We start from the raw sequence: 19,119 nt of genomic DNA on the forward strand, positions 1-19,119 counted from the left end.
TCTTGCTGGTCCTGTGATTCCTAAAAAAAGGAAGTTTTAACACATAAGGGGGCAGCTTTTGTCAGGTTGCCTGGAGCCTGGGCACGTTTACAGGCAGGTGTGGAGGAGTCAGGGGTGTACTGAAGATGGGCGGAAAAGGACACAGGCTGTCCATAGGGTGTTGAGAGCTAGCCAGGAGGCTGCGGCTGCGCTGTGGGCAGGGAATGAACCAAGAGAAGAGTGGGGGGAGGGGGTGAATGATGCAGAGAAAGGAACATATTTCCTATGACCTCAGTCATCTCAGTGAAATCGTAGCCTCCTGGTGTGCTGCAGGGAGAGCCTACCAACAGTGGGGTTCAGATTTTTGTGTGTCATCTGTTGTAACTGTGTGGGATGTCATTGAAAGTCAGCTAAGGAGTGTGTGTGTGAGAGAGAGAGAGAGAGACAATACGTGTGTACGTGTTCCAGATCCTGAGGGCTGATTGAGCACAGCGTAGAAAGCCTGACAAGAAAGGTAAAGCGTCGAGGCTGCCCCTCTAAAGTGGTGTCTGTATCCCCCTTGGAGGGTCACTCCTCTGTGGAGAGGATGCCTGTTGTTTACATGTCATCATCCTTTTGGGCAGTTTATTTCTCCGGGACAAAATGGAGTCATAATTAGAACCCTGTAATGTCTCCCGGAGATGCCTTTCCAGGCCTCAGGAAGGGTGCATTTGCTTATTTAAAATAAGCTTAACCATTCTCAACTCCCTTTCAAGGGCTTTTCATCCAAATCTCTTGTCTAAGTTTAGAAAGCTTTTCCTCGGTACCTTGCTGGGTATTCACAGTGCAGTACAGCCCTGTTTGTGCTGAGCCCACAGAAGACTGTACCCACCCAGCCCGTGGCCTCGGTGAGCGCTCTGCTTTGAACGACAACGTAGACACCACAAGCCACCAAATAAAGCAGTGGGAAGATGGGTGGTCAGGGAGGCCAGTTAGACATGATGAGCATGGAGGACCAGTGAGTACAGTAGTACCAGCTGCAGCCAATGAGGTTATGTTCCAAGCCCAGCTTTGTTACCTTGACCTCTGACCAGCGATACAAGCCATTTCCTCCATTAGAATGTGGCACCGATACCCTAGAGTTGCGCTCTCATTTTACAGAGAAGAAACTGAGACCCAAGACTAAGTTGAGCAAGGTTCCTTGCATGGTCAGAGCTCAGATTTGAATCCAGAGAACAGGGATTCCCCTGTTGCATGATTGGGGATGAGTGGCCCTGAGCTCTCCAGGGTTGTCTGGCAGACCTACTGCCAGTTCAGGGCCTGAGCAGAAAGCTACTGCCTGTTGGAGTTGATGTTGTCTAAGGGATAGCGTAGAGAGTCCTCACCACAGGGCTGCTAGCTCTTAGGGTGGGCAGGAATTTATTCTGACCCCAGCGGCTCTTAAAATTAACGGGTTAAAGAATTTGAGGTGGTGTTGGAGGAAGGAGTGGGCCCCAGAGCCTGTCACAGAGGAGAGATTTAGCGGTCAGTGTCCTAGAGATGGAATCATTTGGAGATGGCCATGTTTAAGGTGCAGCAAGCAACCCCTTTTCACAGGATACTGTAATCCTTGAGAGCCAGAGGTTGATGAGTTGGGAACGTGGGTTTCCAAAAGCACCTGTGTGTGAATGTTGATGCCCCCAAGGATGAAGGCAGGGGATGAGGAGTGATCCAAGGAAGAGCAGACTGTGTGTGCCACAGGCCTCGCCCCATGAGGAATACACAGAAATGATGGGAAGCCTGGAGGGGGCCCTGAGACCTCTGCTCACCCACAGTGTGCGATGTTTTTTCAGATGTTTTTTAGTGGCACATTTTATTTTGATGCAACAAAGTCTTCCCAGCCACTACTCAAACCAGTCTCTTACAAAGTGGGGCGTCTTAGAGCCACCAAGGCTGCTAAGGTGCCCCCTTCCCCCTTTCAGGTTTACCATTGTTAAGAGATGGGAGACCTTGGGAATTTCCTCCTTGGTAGCATGGCCCCAACACGGGGGCTTGGCTTTAATCTCAGCTTCCATTGTCTCATTGAGTCATTCTTCTGGCTTGCTTTCCTCACTTAGCAGCTCTCTGTAGAACCTTTGTGTTTTATCTGAATCCTCCATATTCCTTGTTCCCCATGGGGTCCTAATACTCCGTTAAGGCATATCAGTCAGTTTGTTCAGACCTTCCCAAATTGTCATCACAAGTAAGTGGATGTTGCTGTACACATGGGCCTGTTCTTGACATTCTCTAGGTTTTCTGGACCTCCCTCTCTCCTGGCACATAGCGCTTTAAAAATGTTGATTAGTTGAATATTAGTCTCCAGTTCAAAGGGCAGGAACCAGGACCTTTTCTTGCATAGTTCCACATTGTTTTCCATGCCTGGGTTGCTACTGTTCAGTGTGCAGCAGGGTTAAGGGAGGGTACTTACCAAGCTAAGGAAGAAGGGTCAGTGCTTTGGGACTCCAGGCGCTTTTGACCCGGGTGTGCGCTCGGTTATCTGCTCTGCTACAGACACCAATGTCTCAATGAACATCCTTGGTCGAAAAGACAATCTAAGTGCATTGAATCGCAGTGACTTTATTCTTCTTGTCAGTCATTTCTAGGGGGAGGGAGAACACCTTCCCCCAGCAGATTGAATCCTTCCTTGTAACAAAGCCAATGAAGCAAATATCTCATGGTGATTCTGTAGGTTGATGTATGTCACATTTTGCCCCAGTAGCCCCCCCCCCCACCTCTTCTGTGGGGGAGGGCACACTGTGTTCCATTCTTTGTTTTCTAGGACCATCACTTGTGCGTAAGCATTCTGATTCTGCCTTTTTATTCTGAATTGGTTTATACAAATCTTAAGCAGTGGATAGAGAGCCCTGTCCTGGAGCCAGGAAGACCTGAATTTAAATCCAGTCTTAGACACTTACTGGCTATATGACGTCTGCCTCAGTTTCCTCAGCTGTAAGATGGGGTTAATGAATAGTTCCTCTGCAGGGCGGTTGTTAAGCTCAACTGAGATAATTTTTGTAATGTACTTTGCAAATCATAAAATGCTATGGAAATGTTAGCTGTTATTTTTACTTTTCCATGTTTCTACTGCAAAATAATATTTCATTACATCTGTTTCCCATTGTCTTTTGTTGTGGTTTCCCTTTCAGCCACTGTCCAGCTGATGGGGCTCTGGTCCACTTTGTTCTCAGTTGCCGTTGCTAAGCGCTGCTATGAATAATTTGGCGTAATCTGCATCTTCGTTTCTGGACTGATCTCCCTAGGAGGCCTTTGCCCCAGAGTACCGGTCATCAAACCTCAGTTTACCAAGTTTTGGCTCACCAAGGTCTCTCCTGTAGAGCTAGATTTGAACCCAGGTCCCCTGACTTTTAAGGACCCACTGGTCTTTTTCTCATGTCATACATTCTTTGGTAATTTAATGATTGATGGTACAGCAAATGGGCCTTCGTTCACCCCTGGTTGTCCTCTGCTCTACTTGTCCCAGCGCTTCATTGGACCAGTGCCCAGGAGACCTTCCTTTGATACTGCCCCATGAGTCCCCATGCAGCACTTAAGCTGTGTGCCTGCTACCTCATGGGATCGTTACTCTCCCATTGCTAATTCTACCTCACCAATCAGACCAGCCCCCCCCCCCCTTCCGTTGCCTGTTTGTCTTCCGTGGTTTGGATCTTCTGAGGTTGGGCTTTTCCATGACATTGGGGGATGAGCCCTCTAACCAGGTAGCAGCAGTGGCAAGTACTACAGGCTCCTGGAGACCTGATGGCCCTTTATTTTAGGTAGAAATATAGATTCCACAGACCCTTTGTGATGGCTAGCATTACATCTACTGCTGTATGATTCCTCCTTAGCTTTGAGAATTAATGGAGTCTGCAATGGGTGAGTTGGTCCAGTCCACCACCTTCAGGGTTCTGTCTCCCAGTTCAGCTTGATAAAGTCAGGCTGGCTCTTTGTGAGAACAAAGACATCACCCTCCATCCCAGAACAAAGGAAGTCTACTGTAGTTTGCTGATGACTGTCTTGAAAAACAATGGAACTTTACTGCCTTAGTTCCTGAGACTAGGAGCTCCATAGATCAGGTATTGCTTAGCACTGGGCCTGGCTTGGGGTGGGCCTGGTTCTGGACTACAAGCTAACTAAAAGTCTAGTTTCAGGGTTTGCCTTCTCATCTTGACATTCAATATTTTTATTTGGAGTACAGGGCTTTACAAGGATGACTCAGTCATTCACTTAAAAAAAAATGTATTGGCCTTCTTCTGTGCTAGGCACTGGGGGATGCAGAGACAAAAAAGGACACCATTGAGGAGCTTCCCACCAGCTTGGAAGCACTGAAAACTTGCAGAGCTCTAGAACTAGCTCTGAAAACAGGAGCCAAAAAAAAAAAAAACAAACCTGAAGCTTGGAACAGTGCCTCCCCACCCTCAGGTGAGCAGAGCCTAACTTTAACATAAAATTCAAAGTCAATTAATAGGCTGGAAAAATGAACAAACAACAAAAAGGAACTTGACCATAAGGGAAGACCAAGATACAAACTCAGAAGATGACAAAAATGTGAAAACAGCTACAAGTAAAACCTTAAATAAAAATGCTAATTAGAGCCAAGCCCAACAAGAATTCCTATAAGCCTTAACATGATAAGTGGTAAAGGAAATATTAGGAAAAGAAATTAGAGCAATGCAGAGAGAGAGAGAGAGAGAATCAATAGCTTGTTAAAAGAAGCACAAAAAAAACTTAAGAAAATAACACCTTAAAAAAGAAAAAAAAAAAAACAGAATTGGCCTATGGGTTAAGAAGTACCAAAGAAAAAAAACACCGAAGAAAAGAACTTAAAAAGCAGACTAGGCCAGATGGAAAAGTAGTTACAAAAGCTCACTGAAGAAAATAATTCCTTAAAAACTAGAACTGGGCAAGTGGAAGCTAATGACTCCACAAGACATGAAGAAACAATAAAACAAAGTTTAAAAAAATGAAAAAAAGAATGGAAAAAAGTGAAATATTTCATTGGAAAAACAACTGACCTGGAAAATAGATCAAAAACGGATAATTTAAGAATTATTGGACTACTGAAAGCCATGATCAGAGAGCCTAGACATCATATTTCAAGAAATTATGTAGGACAATTGCCGTAATATCTTAGATCCAGAGGGTAAAATAGAAATGGAAAGAATCCACTGATGACCTCCTAAAAGAGATCTACATGAAAACTTCCAAGAATATTATAGCCAAACTCCAGAGCTCACAGGTCAAAGAGAAAGTATTTCAGGCAGCCAGAAAGAAACGATTCAAATATTGTGGAGCCTACAGTCAGGATCATACAAGATTGAGTGGCTTCCTCATTAAAGGAGCTGAGGGCTTGGGATATGCTAATCGAGAAGGCAAAGGAGCTAGGATTAAAACCAAGAATCATCTACCCAGCAAAACAGTATAATCCTTCAGGGGCAAAAATGGATATTTAAATGAAAGAGAGGATTTCAAGCACTGTTGAAAAGACCGCAGTTGAACAGAAAATTTGACATTCAAACGCAAGACTCTTGAGAAGCATGAAAAGGTAAACAGGAAAGAGTGATCATAAGAGATTCAATAAAATTAAACTGCTTACGTTTCTACATAGGAAGGCAACATGTAACTCCTAAGAACTTTTATCATTATGAAAGCAGTTAATAGGCATCTGCACAGAGGGCACTAGTGTGAATTGATTATGATGGGATGATTTAAAAAAAAGGGGTGAAAGAGGAATGTACTGGGAGAAGAGGGAAGGGAGCGGTAGAATGGAGGAAATTTTTATAATTTTTTATAAAAGGCATTCAAGGAAGAGCTTTCATAGCGGAAGGGGAAATGGGGGGTGGGGGTGAGGATGAGGATGGCAGTCCTTGAGCTTTACTCATCCGAATTGGTTCAGAGAGGGATGACTGAACACACTATGCACACACACTTGAGTATAGCAATCTAGCTTATGCCTAAGGCTACTTCCATGCCATGTTGAGACATTGGAATAGGACTTTGTAGCAGATGAATGTACCTTATATAACATTGTCATTTGTCTTTTGTGAAAATCTTCAGTTTCCTGTCTCACCTGGATTGTAAGCTCCTAAAAGTGCAGAGATCTTTTTTGTATCCCCTGGTGTTTTATACATAGTGAGCATTTGATACAATTTTATTGATTAAGAACAATTATTGCCTTTGTATTATTAATAAAAATCTATACTTGGGACTAAAAAGAAAAAAAAGTAAACTATCTTACCCAAATAAGAGAGGGAAGGCATAAAAAATGTGGGTAGGGGCAGTGATAAAAGGGAGGGCAGATTTAGGGAAGCAGCAGGGGCAAAACTGACATTGAGGAAAGACAGGATGAAAGGAGAGATAAACCTAGCAATCATAACTGTGAATGTGAATGGGATGAACTCATCCCTAAAATGGAAGGAGATAGCAGAATGGATGAGAAAATGGAATCCCAAAGTATGTTGTTTACAGGAGACACACTTGAAGCAGAAAGACAGTTAAAGAATGAGCTGGAGCAGAATCTGTCATGCTTTTCACAGTTGATCGTCATGACAACATTGCTGTAATGTGCACAGTGATTCTTGGTTCTTCTCATTTCACTTTGTATCAGCCCAGATAGGTTTGGCCATGTTTATTTTTCTGAAACTAAGTGGAAAGGCAGGGGGTGGCAGTCATGATTTCAGACAAAGTAAAAATGAAAATAGATCTAATTGAAAGAAATAATCAAGGAAACTTACAGGTGCTAAAAGGTACCATAGACAATGAAGTATATTAAAACATTTGACAGCACGTTTCTCTGATAAAGCCCTCATTTCTCAAATATGTAGGGAATGCAGTCAAATTTATAAAAATAAGATTTATTCCCCAATTGACAGATGGCCAAAGGATATGAACAGTCAGTTTTTAGAAAAGCAAATCAAACCTATCTATACTCATGAAAAAAAATGCCCTACATCACTGTTGATTAGAGAACTGCAAATTAAAACAGCTCTGAAGTACCACCTCACACCTATCAGAAAGGACAAATGCTGGAAGGGATGAGGAAAAATAGGTATACTGATAAGATAGCAAACTGATCCGACCATTCTGGAGAACAATTTGGAACCATGCTAAAAGGACTATAAAACTGTGCCCACCCAGCAATACCACTGCTAGTTTTATACCCTAAAGAGATCAAGAAAAAGGAAAAGAACCTACACATACAAAAATATTTATAGCAGCTCTTTTTGGAGTGGCAAAGAATTGGGAGGATTGAGCTCATCAGCTGGGGAACGACTGAATAAGTCATGGCATATGATTGGGTTGGAGTATGATTGTTCTAGAAGAAATGACAAGGGGGGTGGTTTCTGAAAAAAAAAAAAAAACATGGCAAAACCTATATGAACTGATGCAAAAGGAAGTGAGAACGGGGAAATCTTTGTGCACAGTAACAGTCGTGTCGTAATGATGATCAACTGTGAAAGACTTGGCACCTCTGATCACAACAATGATCCAAGACAATTCCATAGGACTCGCGATGAAAAAATGCTCCTCTCCATTTCGAGAGAGAAAACTGATAAAAATTTGAGTGCAAATCGAAGTGTACTTTTCACTTTTCTTGGTGATGTGGCAAATATAGAAATATGTTTTGGATGATGTCACATGTATAATTTATTTTTTTTGCCTTCTCAGTAGGGGAGATAATTTTGAACTCAATTTTTAAAGAAAAGAATGTTAAAAACAAATTTAAAAAAAAATACCACACAGTGTATTGCAATATTTTGCCCATATATACGTACATACACACACACACACACACATACACACACACACACACACACACACACACACACACACACATATTCAGTTAAGGAAGAGTCAAGCAGAAACCCAACTGTACCCTTAGATTGAAATGGCTTAACCTTTTTCTGTCCCAGAGGCTCCCCTTTGACAGCTCCAATAATGAAGGACCCATTAGCAGCTTAATTATCTTCCTCACTCTTCTTTGACAGTTTTTTTTCCCCACATTTCTCTGGCGGCCTCTAATCCATCTTCTGTCCCTCTGCTGGAATAGAATTGTTCTTCAGCTTAGTCCAGCCTAGTCATTTCACATCCATGTGGCTCTGTGTTGCCCATCAAAGCCAGTCGCTCAAGCCCCTCTGGTCTCCGCCACCTTGTCTCGGGGGTTCTCCTCACCTTTGCAACCCTTACTCCTCTTTGTGTGATGATCTCTTGCCAGTTAAAAAATCAAAACAATTCTCCTGACATCTAGGCCAGTAAACCTTCCCATATAGCCCCCAGCTCTTGACACTGAGTAAGTGCTTAATAAATGCTCCATGACTGACAGGTCAGTAATGACCTATCTCGTTTGAAAGGGAGAGAGTGGAAATTTGAGAACAAGATGGGGCTGATTGAGAATAGCAATCACCTGGGAAACCTGTAAGCGGAGGTGTCAAGGGTACCCTGTTGAGGGGTTGATCCTAGGAGAGAGAAGAGTCACCCCTGTCAGAGAATAGAGAGGAAGAGGAGGGAGTGAAAGATGAATTCAGAGAGTTTTGAACTGGAGAGAATGAGGAAAGGAGATCACATTGGATGGCTTCAGCTGAGGGAGAAGAGGAGGGGAAAGGAGGCTTGGGGAGAGAAGAGTAGGGTTGGAGTAGTCTCTGAGGGGAGTGAGCTAGGGAATCAGGATGGAGGAATAACAGGACTCCCTTGTCCCAGCAATGACCCAGTTGAGATTGGAGGACATGGATTTGTAATGTGTCCAGTCAAAAGTTTTGTAAGAATTTGCCCTGCCTCATTCTGTGGTATGAGTGGGTGGATAGTGGAGGTCATTCAGAAGAGAAGCTTGGCAAGGGGTCAAGGTGGAGAGGTCAATAGAAAGGACATTGTAGAGTGGAAATAGCTTACAGATTGAAACTGGAGGGGGGCGGGTCAGGGGAGTCAGAGCAGGGGTAATTGGTCTGAGAGAGTACTGGGGGAAGGAGGGGCTGGATGTCCCTGGGGCTGAAGGATGGTGAGGCATGTGGCAAAGGGGAATGATAGGAGATTCTTGTCTTGTAGGAGAATGTCAGTGTTTTGACTTAGGAAATGGATTTCTCGTGTGTGACCTTCCCCAAGTGTTGCTGAAGTGGATTGAAGGAGTGAGTCATGGGCTTTGAGGAGGTTAAAGCATTGTTAAGTTAGGGAATTTGGGAGCAGTATCCTAGTATAAGGGAAGGAGAAGGTAGTGGGTCAGGCACTGAGCTCCTTGGGAGAGGAGGGAGCATCACCTGGGAGTTGGTGTACTACGTATAACTCCCATAATTTTGATTGGGTAAAATGTTTTTAATGACTAGAAATCAAAGGAAAAAATGAAGACATAAAAGGGGGTATTGAAGTGACAGTGGAACTATGGATACTGCTTTGATTTTTCATATCAATCAAGGTTGCCTGAGTTTACCATGGTCAGGGTGGAAGTCCAGGAAACAGTCCAAGAGATTTCCTGTAGATGGTGCTGTCACCGAGATGCGCCTCTTTACAGTTGACATGCTGGTTGTCTCAAAGCCCAGAACGCTGTAGAACATCTTGGAGGATATCCACTATATCCACTCAAAAAGGTTTGACTTCAACCTAAGTGGATGAAAAATGGCTCTGAGGATATCCACTATATCCACTCAAAAAGGTTTGACTTCAACCTAAGTGGATGAAAAATGGCTCTTATCCATGCAGTGACACATTCAGTCTGTGTGTGTGTATGCATCCACCTATCCATCCATCCATCCATCCATCCACCTTTATCTCAGATAGTCATTACAAGTGAATAAATAGTTGTGCCTATCATTAAAGAGAAGAGTGGGCTCAATCTCTATGGGAAACTGTGGAGTTCCTTTAAAGAGTCTAGACATCTCCCTAGAATGAGGACCTGTCTTCTTAATCCAAGGATTTCTTTGATGGTGATGCAAGGCTGTTGTTCCTTCTTCACTGTGGCCATCTGAGAATTAAGAGTCCACAACAGACAGTTGTGAGGGGCCTGGTGGGTTAGGCAGCTGCACACAACAAACAGTGAACTCTGACAGTTGGAAGTAAAAGCTTTCTTTGTTGCAGGGTAAGGGTGCTACTCTTGGGGAGAGCTGCAGAGGAATGACATGTATGTTCCATCCACTGCTTAGAGACCATCCCAGAACTCTGCCTTCTGCAAGCATAGGACAGAGTGAGAGGAAGAGAAGTTAGCCAGCAAGCATGTGCTCAGCAGTCAACCTTTTTCTTTTAGTTTTCCAACTCATGTTGTACTTAATGCATTTATCCTAGTGAGATTTCCAGTGACTTATTTTAATTAACACAATTTCCAGTTCTTTGCTTCAAAAATGAAACCATTTTTCCCAGGTAATTGTTCTGCAGGGGCTCTACATGGGAAAATGGTTGTAGAGTCAGAAAGTCCTTTTTGAACAGTGGAATTTAGGAGAGAGAAGCAGCTACAGAGGCCATGAAAGCCTCTTTTGAGTCCTGCCTCTTGGAGGTGGTTGTGTGGCCTTGGGAGTCTCTCTCTGGGACTGAGAAGGAGCAGTGAGAGAGGGAGGAGGAGGAAAAGAAATCAGTGCCCAGGAAGAGACAGGGTGCAGCAGTGCCAGGCATGGTCAGAGGAGGCCTGAGGAAAGGCCATCTGATTTGACAGTGGAAAAGAGGTCATGGACAACTTTGGTGATGGCAGAGATCAGAAGCCAGGGCTGCTCCTTGAGGGGATGGGGGGGGTGTTTGTTTGCAGCCGACTTTCTGGGAAGTGCTATCGATCAAGGATCAGTTAGTGAAGATTCTGAGCATTGTGTAGCTGCCAGGAGGCCCAGATGATGTTCAGTAATGTTAAATCAGTAGTGAGCGCACATTTAGTCAGCTGCACTGGAGTGACTTCATCTAACTTCATCCATCAGTCTCACTGCTGAGTTTAGAAGGTGCCAGGCCTGTGACTTTTCATTTTCTCAAGAAGACATTTTACAAAGACTTTATTTATAACACAGTGATTTGCAAGTTTCACATATACTTCTCTCCAGTTTTCCTGTGCTACTTGGGAAGGTTGCATTTAGAACAAATGCCAAGTACTCAGTTTCTAAATAATTGGAAATAATTGGAAACTGGCTAATGAAATCGCTGAGGCATCCTTGGTTTGGAAGTTGTAGAAAGGTGGCACCAGTCATTGAGTCTCAAAGGTCTTTGCTTTTGCTTATGTCTTTGCTTTTATTTATTCAAAAAAAAATCTGCAGACACAGCATAGAACTAAGCTGGGAAGACCATTGCACTCCAGGATGAGAGCTTTGGCTGAAGCCCTTGGAGTGAAAAACTGAAGCAGCAGGATGAACAAATCCTGGCACAGGCCCCTAAGAATGTAGCCGTTCCCCATTGGCTTCTGGGAAAACGTATCCGTCAGTGACTCAGTGATGAAAGAAGCCGAATATGAACAAGGAAGGGGTATTACCTGCCTCACCCTTGCAGGACTTCAGGTTTCCAACTGTACGGGCCCTTGTCTTCCTGGTGCTGGTCTCCAGCCCTCTGAGCTTTGTGTGATGGACCAATTCATCTCTGTGGGTCACCTCTGCCAAGGCTGGTTCCCAGACTTTTCTGGAGCTGTTCCAGCCTCATCCACTGTGTCGAATGATAGACAAGGTGTGCTCAGAGAGGCAGTAATTTTAAACAATGATAATAATAAATAATGAGGATAAGGCTGAAGAAATCAGTGTCAGTTGAATGCCAACTGCATCAGTCTGGTGTGCAGCTACAGGATACACCATTGCTGGGTAAAATTGGGTGTAATTGGAGAACGATTACGTTCCCAAACAGTGTTCTAGAATTGTTGCTGATGAGAATAGATTGTTCTAAGAATGACCACAGATCTCTGCCATTTTATTCAATAGGTCATACTAGGTACTGTGCAAAGTACTGGAGATGCAAAGAACCCTACCATCCTCCCCACCAAATATAACCCACAGTATTGTTTCCAATTAATTTTTTATCTATATTTGAAAGGCTCTTTATTAATTATAATTTTATTGCAGTGTGGTGAGAAAAAATGCATTTAATATTTTTGCCTTTTTTGCATTTGTTAGGTTTTTATGCTGTAATATATGGTCAGTTTTTGTGAAGGCGCTATCCATGTTTGAGAATAAGTATACTTCTTTCTGTTCCCATTCAGTATTCTTCAGTGGTTTGTCCTAGCTTACTTTCCAAAAATTCTGTTCCTTTCCTTAATGTCCTTGTTTATTTCATGGGTAGATGAAAATATAGAATACTTCCAGAATTTACATGTCATCCTTGTGTGGCTGATCTCTGCGTGTTCCAATTTTCATATCTATGCTGCTGAAGGGATTGCTCATTCATTCATTTCCTGCATGCCTAGCTATTACACATCTCCCCTAGCCGACTGTGCATTCCATGAGAGCAGGGATGGCATTTGTGCCTGTCTTTGTATCCCCAGCACTTAGCACTCATTGCTTGTTGACAGAATGACTGACTCACGGAAAGGCGACGATAGCTCTGTGGAGGTAATTTGAGCATTTTCTCTTGTGTTTTATTTTACTTGAGAATGAGCCCTTCCCCTTCTTTCCCACCCCATATTTCTTGACATTAAAAAAGGTAGTTGCAAAGCATATATAATTTGAACATCCGATGCATTATATTATCATAACATGGGAACAGGCGAGTGCATTAAGCACTATTCAGATTATTCTTTAGATTTGTTTCATTTTGAAAGATGTCTCTATCACCAAAATCCAATTTTTACAATACATTCATATGAATGTTTTTTTCCTGTGTTATTTAGACCTTCCACATAGTCAGAAACCTTCGTGCCCTGAGTACAAGTTTTGTTAGCCTAGAACACCACAATCCATTTAATTGGATGTGATTTCCCAGAATGAATGAACGTTGAAGTTGGACTGATGCTGATTGCACAGGCCTCACAAAGGCACTCTTGGAAGTTGACCTGCTTTCTGATTTTGGCTTTCAGGTCCTTCGCTAAAAGTGTGTGACAATGCCTGGCTTCTCGCCCTTTCTGGACTTCTTGTGTCATTATTTGTCAAAAAGCAAGTGTGATCTTGAGTTGAGAGTGATTAGAGTTCCCCCAATTTGACAGAAAAATCAAAATATTTAAATTATGTTGTTATTAATAAGATTTCATTGCGTGGAACACCACCTGTCTAGAGCTCTTAATTTCCTTGAAGTATTTTCAGAAAGGGCGTTCACCCTGGCCGCCAAGGTCACAAAGTTGTTTCCCAGATCTCTTCCAGGAGGAAGAGTCTTGGGAGTGTCTTGGGTTTGGATGGTCATCCCCAAATGGAAGCATCTGGAGGCCCACACCATCCCCAAGGAATCCCTCCCCAACCTGGACTCTGCACTGGCCCCCCTCGTGGTACAGACACTTTGGCTGAGCATACGCTTTCCTTTTGGTAGGCCTCTCCTGAGCTTGATTGTCATTGAACAGGGTACTTCCACTGTCATATCTCCCAAGGAATCCTGAATGTCCTTGAATTGTATGGAGGGTGGCCACTTCATGTTAAGACAGTCTGTAAGTAAGGCAGCATTTTGTTCTCCTCTTGAAATCAGCCCACATGAGGCATGTCTGCTGGACCCCTCTATTTTCTGATCCATAAGGTAGTCAGGACATCATGTGGTTGTTGGCCATGTTGTTGTCTCCTGCTGGAGCCCTCAGCTGGTATAGAGGTGGCCCTCCTCCAGATCCTGGATGGCAGCGGAGCCATCCCTCATCCTGGTATCAGTACGGTCTGGGCCTTTGTCCATGCCTTTGGTCTCCTGCCCTGAGATACAGATGGCTCTGCATCTTCACCATGGAAGGGCTCCCCTTCAGCAGTGATCCCTTCTGGGCAAGCATGGTGGTCCTGCCTCCTGTGGGGGTGTTTCTGCTGCACGTCTCTTCTATTTTCTGTCTGCTCAGAGGGCCCTTTTCACCTTGGCCCTTGTGTGTCCTTGCGATGACTGGGCTCAGTCGCGTCTTTGGCCAAGTTCCCTTGAGCTCTGTTTTACCCTCTGGGTGGGGGCTGCTTCTCTGCCTTGTGACATGAGCTTGATCAGACTTGTCCATCATCCTTCCTCAAGTTTTTGTTCTGATCTGGGGATGCCTAGAAATGAGCCATGGTGGGTCACAATCTGGCTGATTAGAGTCTAGGGATAGGGGGTACTCGACCTATGATTATATTGCTAAGAAACTCCCCGCAGCAGCACAGACAGGCCAGCAGCTTCCATGCACCTTCTAGTTGTAGAGTTGCCTAGAGCACCTGAAAGGTTCTGTGACCTGCCCAGGGCCACACAGCCAGGGTGCGCCAGAGGCCAGATGTGACCGCAGGTCTTCCTGGCTCCCAGTATGATTATGAGTCACCACCAACAACCTGTAACTTCAGTCCAGGCAGAGTGGTCCTTCACTGCTTACACTCCCTCCCTGTTTGAATGGTCTCTGGCTCAGGCCACCACAATATCTGAATACTTGAACCACAACTCAAATGAAGTTGATTCTCAGTGTGTGTACACATATGGACTTGTTGATTCTTTTAAAAAAAATTTAAGTGTATTAAGGGCACATCTTCCTCAAATGCTTCATTCATTTATGCCTTGCGGCCTTATTGGTGTCAGGCTGGTGCTAGCCAGAGGGTTGGGCCCCAGGTGAGGCTGTGGTGAATAGATGGTGTGGCCGTGATCTTAAGGCTGCCCCAGCAGAATTCTAAAAGGCTGATTTGGGGGTAGCCAGTACAGTGAAGAAGGCCACCCTGCAGGGTCGTCCTGGAAGTCACAGCGGGGTTGCAGGGGTCTCTCTCAGTTGAGCTGCACCCACCAACCCAATCCCAGATCCCTTGAGTCCTCGAGGAGAAACTGTGTTCTCCCTCTCATAGAATTCTCATCGCAGCCAACCTGCCCTAGGCCTCCTGGTGTCCCGAGATCCTGTGAGTTTTTATCAGTCAATCAGCAAGTGTTTATTAAGTATTCACCATGTGCCAGGTACTGTGCTCATTAGTACTAGGGACACAAAGCAAGGCTAGCTCCTGGCCAGCTCCTCCACAAAGCTCCTGCCCTCCAGGAGCTCCCATCTCACACATCAGCCAATCGAAGATCGACACAGGAGTGACCAAGTGATCAGAGGGGTGACTGAGTGATCTGAGGGGATTGCTTTGGGAGCTGGGGCGCTTTCGGGGCAGGGGCAGGCAAAGGCCTCTTGAACCAGGTGGCACTTGGACTGACCCTTGATGGGAGCCGGGACTTGTAAGAGGCAGAGGAGAGGTTCGGGGCTGTCTGCCTGGGCAAAAGCGTGGAGATTGGAGATGGTACTTGGGCTGTGGGAACAGCATGACAGCCAGGCAAGCTGGAACGAGGGTGTGCACCAAGCTTCGGAAAAGGAAGCTGAGTGCTGTAAACGTGACATAGACAAGTTGGTGTTTTATGTTGGAGGGATTGAGTGGCATGGTCAGCCCAAGCACTGGTAACATCACTGGCAGCTGGAGGGTGGCGTGGCCGGGACAGAGACCCGGCACAAGGGGGCTGATTGTATTATGACATTTCTTGGAGTCGAATCACTGCGTTCAATTTCAGAACCTCTTGGCTGAAAAAGTGGAACAGCTGATGGACTGGAGTGTGAGGCGCTCAGTTATCCGAATGAATGGGGACAAGTTCCGGAGGTTTGTGAAGGCGCCCCCCCGGAATTACTCAGTCGTGGTGATGTTTACGGCCCTGCAGCCGCAGAGGCAGTGCTCCGTGTGCAGGTAATGCTTTCTGAGGTCCATTGCTTATTGATCAAAATTCTTACACTGAGCCACTCCGGGGAAAGAAGATGGAATGTTGTGATATCTTTTCCAAGGGAGGTAGAGCCATGGAACTCTTTTGAATATAGTAGAGAACTGTTAGGATGCCATTAAGTTAAATATTTGAAACGTGTCAGACAGCAGATCATGATATGCATCAGATAAAAATGAAACCGCTCCATGGTTTAGAAGGCACTGGTCTGCTCTCTGCGGTTTACATGACATCGATGTTACCAGTCTGAGTGCTAGGATTGTTCGGGCAAAGCCATGTCATTCTTGCTTGGCTTCTGTTCGGATATTCCAGGCAGGAGGCAAATGAGACTCCTGAAGTTAACATCTGAAAGTGCAACTTACTCACTTTAAGAGGAGAAACTGGGTAAGTTTTAGATATTTGCAAAGGGTGCCCAGTGAAAGGGAAGGGCTATATACCTGTGTAGAGTAATGCTTGTGTACCAGGCCGCTCCGATCTCCTGGCCTAAATTTTGGCCACAGTCTTCTGAGGGGTACCAGCCCCTCTATCTCTTTAAAAGGGCTAAGAAGGGAGCTTCTGTACCCTAATGAAGCCTAGATGGTGTGTGGGAGGTACATTTTATAGAAGAGAACCTGTAGGGAGGTGAGGTTTCTGATGCTTTGCGCTGGGAACAACAGCTCCAGTGAAATCGTTGGGAGGGTTAGGGAAGTTGGTGCAGCATTTTGCTCTGATCTTCGCAGCCCCAAGCATAGAGTGTGCCTGCCCGTGCAGTCTCCTGTGGCTGTTATGGGAGAGGCTAGTTGGTGGATTCTCCATAATTCAGAATGTCCTGGGTGGGTATTCCATCCATGGGATAGTTTATTGAGATCCTGAAGTGTGAAGCCAAGGTACAGAGGAACACTTTATCCTTGGAGGAAGAGAGACTCCCATAGCTTCTTGAGCAGAGTGACGTGTCCATGTGCCTTGGATGCATTCGAGTGGGGAGAGACTTGAGGCAAGGGGCCTGAGGGAAAGGCTGTTGAAGTAGTCCAGGTGAGAGATGAGGAGGGCTCAAATTTGGGTGGAGGGCATTTGAGGGGAAGAAGAGGGTGAATGTGAGATGGCATGGAGGCAGGGTAGTCAGTAAGTATTTATTAAGCATCTACTCTGCGCCAGGCACTGTGCTAAGCCCTGGGGATGCAGATGTGAGAAAAGAAAGGCTGTCCCTGCCTTCAAGGAGCTTGTAATGTAAGGAGGGAAGACAGCACCCAAAAGGAAGCTGAAAAGGGGTGGGGGAGGAAGAGAAGCCCTAAGATATAGCCAAGTGAGAAGCAAGAATTTGGTAGACTCTCCGGACTTGGAAATTGATTGGGTTAAGGGAGATGGAAGAGGCGGGGAAGGGATGACTTGTTTTGTCAACCCACCTGAGTGGCTGAGTGACTGAAAAGATGATGGTGCCCTCAGGAGAGAAGGTGAAATGTGGAGGAGAGGGGATTTTAGGGAACAAGTTCTGTTAGTTATGTTTTGAATGGGTTGATTTTAATATGCCATTCTTGAGATTGGGAGCTGGAGAGAGAGATGTCAACTACCTAGAGATAAGCTGATGGGATCATCAAAGAGAAAGATGTAGAGAGAGGGCCTTTGACAGAACCTTGGGGGATGCACCACATGCTTAGTGGGTAGGAAATAGGTGATGATTGTAAGCTCCCCATTAGATTGTAAGCTTCTTGAGAGTAAGGGATGCCTTTTGTCTTCTTTTGTATCCCTGTGCTTTGCACGGTGCTGGCATGCACACTTAACAAACGTGGATTGATTAATGATCCCACAGAAGGACTTGGTCCAACAGATGCCAGGAGGGCCAGTCTGTAGACTCCAAGGCTGTTTCCCATCATCTGTTTGTTCTAGCTGTAGCTAAATGATGAGGTCACTCAGCTCCCCTTCAGCACCTTGCGCAGCGCTAGGCACGTTATAAACTTGCTAGTTGATTAGTGCCTTATGATGAAGCCAGTAAGCCAAGAGTGAGTGGACTTGCAGAGATTCTGTGTGTGCCAGACTTCCATTGATCACTGTTTGATAAATGGTGGAATTCTTGGTGCAGGAAGATTGTGCTCAGTGACACCAATGTTACTTTTGCTTTGGGATATAGAGGAGGCCCTGAGTGCCATCCCTCCAGGCCTTCCCTTCTTTCATCACTCACACATCTGCCCTATTGTGAAGCAGAAGCAGTTAGGTGGTACCGCAGTAGATCACGGATGGCCTCACATGCTTACTGTGTGACCCTGGCCAAGTCACCTAACCTCTCTTTGCCTCAATTTCCTCAGCTGTGTAGTAACAACACTTAGACATCCTAGGCTTGTTGAGAGGATCAGATGAGATAATATTTGAAGTCTCAAGTGCAGACTGGAGAGGAATAAGGCCTGTCTGACCTGGGTGTCCCAGTGAAGTGGAGGCTCTGGGGGGAGCCATCCCATCACAGAGAGGCCATAGCGATCGAGTGTGGTTCCCCTTTGTGAATTCCGGGGCTGGACTGAGCTTCCTGCATGGAATGGTTTCTGGGACATGGATGAGAAAACCTTGAGTGCAGCCTGAAGGGAAGTGAGATAGAAATGCAGTCAATATTTACAAAGTAAATACAAGTGAATTGAGGGGAGAGGGGTTAGGACATTAGCTCCTGGGAGGATCAGGGATGGCTTCCTGGAGAATCCTTGAGAATGTCTGTGAAAGTAAGGGTCCTGAGAGGCGGATGGGCGGTGGGAGCAGGGGTGGTGGCACATTCCTCTTGGCTGCCCTTCTGAAGACCCCAGTGAGTGTCGGCGGGACAAGGCAGATGTGCCCCTGCTGTCTTCTGAGAACAGCTGGATGCTCACAGGGAGGGCATTAGAGATAAGCCACTTTTCTGTTGTCTCACTGGGCAATCGATAGGCTCCCCCTTGTTGCCTGAGTGAGGCTATCAGGTACTCAGAAACCCCGTGCTTGTTTCTAACAGGCAGGCCAATGAAGAGTACCAGGTGCTGGCAAACTCCTGGCGTTACTCCTCAGTCTTCTCCAACAAGCTTTTCTTCAGCGTTGTGGACTATGACGAGGGTGCAGATGTTTTCCAACAGGTACCTGCAAATATTTATTCTTTCTGTGGTGTCCATTGAGTCCCAACAATTCCATTGTGATACAAACAACTCTGATGAGCATTTTGTTTCTTGTGACACGCATGGGTGCCAGCAGTAACTAGAATGCATCTATTTTGCCTTCGGCCAGTAAGTTGAGGTCCAGAACACATGCACAGTTTGTCCACCTTCCAGACCACAGGCCATGCAAGCAGCATCCACCTTTGGCTTTGAGATTCAGTTTAAAGGAGACATTCCCTTTGCATTCATTGTATAGGGGAACCTGGTGCCCTGTCTGCTCCTGGGCGTTGGCATGCTGGTATTTGTGACATGCCCCATGCTTCTC

The 19,119-nt window shown here is 45.3% G+C and overlaps 1 protein-coding gene across 1 annotated transcript in view; it reads left to right on the forward strand.

Annotated features, from left to right (window-relative positions):
• The window catches only part of TUSC3 (tumor suppressor candidate 3), a 48,904-nt gene that overhangs the window by 1,893 nt on the left and 27,892 nt on the right, over window positions 1-19,119 (forward strand). Inside the window, exons 2-3 of the mRNA XM_036764921.1 lie at window positions 15,514-15,683; window positions 18,659-18,776. Coding sequence (XP_036620816.1) covers window positions 15,514-15,683; window positions 18,659-18,776 — 288 coding nt within the window. The remainder of the gene's footprint in view (window positions 1-15,513; window positions 15,684-18,658; window positions 18,777-19,119) is intronic.

The sequence above is a fragment of the Trichosurus vulpecula genome, chromosome 6, assembly GCF_011100635.1.
Source record: "Trichosurus vulpecula isolate mTriVul1 chromosome 6, mTriVul1.pri, whole genome shotgun sequence".
Taxonomy (NCBI): domain Eukaryota; kingdom Metazoa; phylum Chordata; class Mammalia; order Diprotodontia; family Phalangeridae; genus Trichosurus; species Trichosurus vulpecula.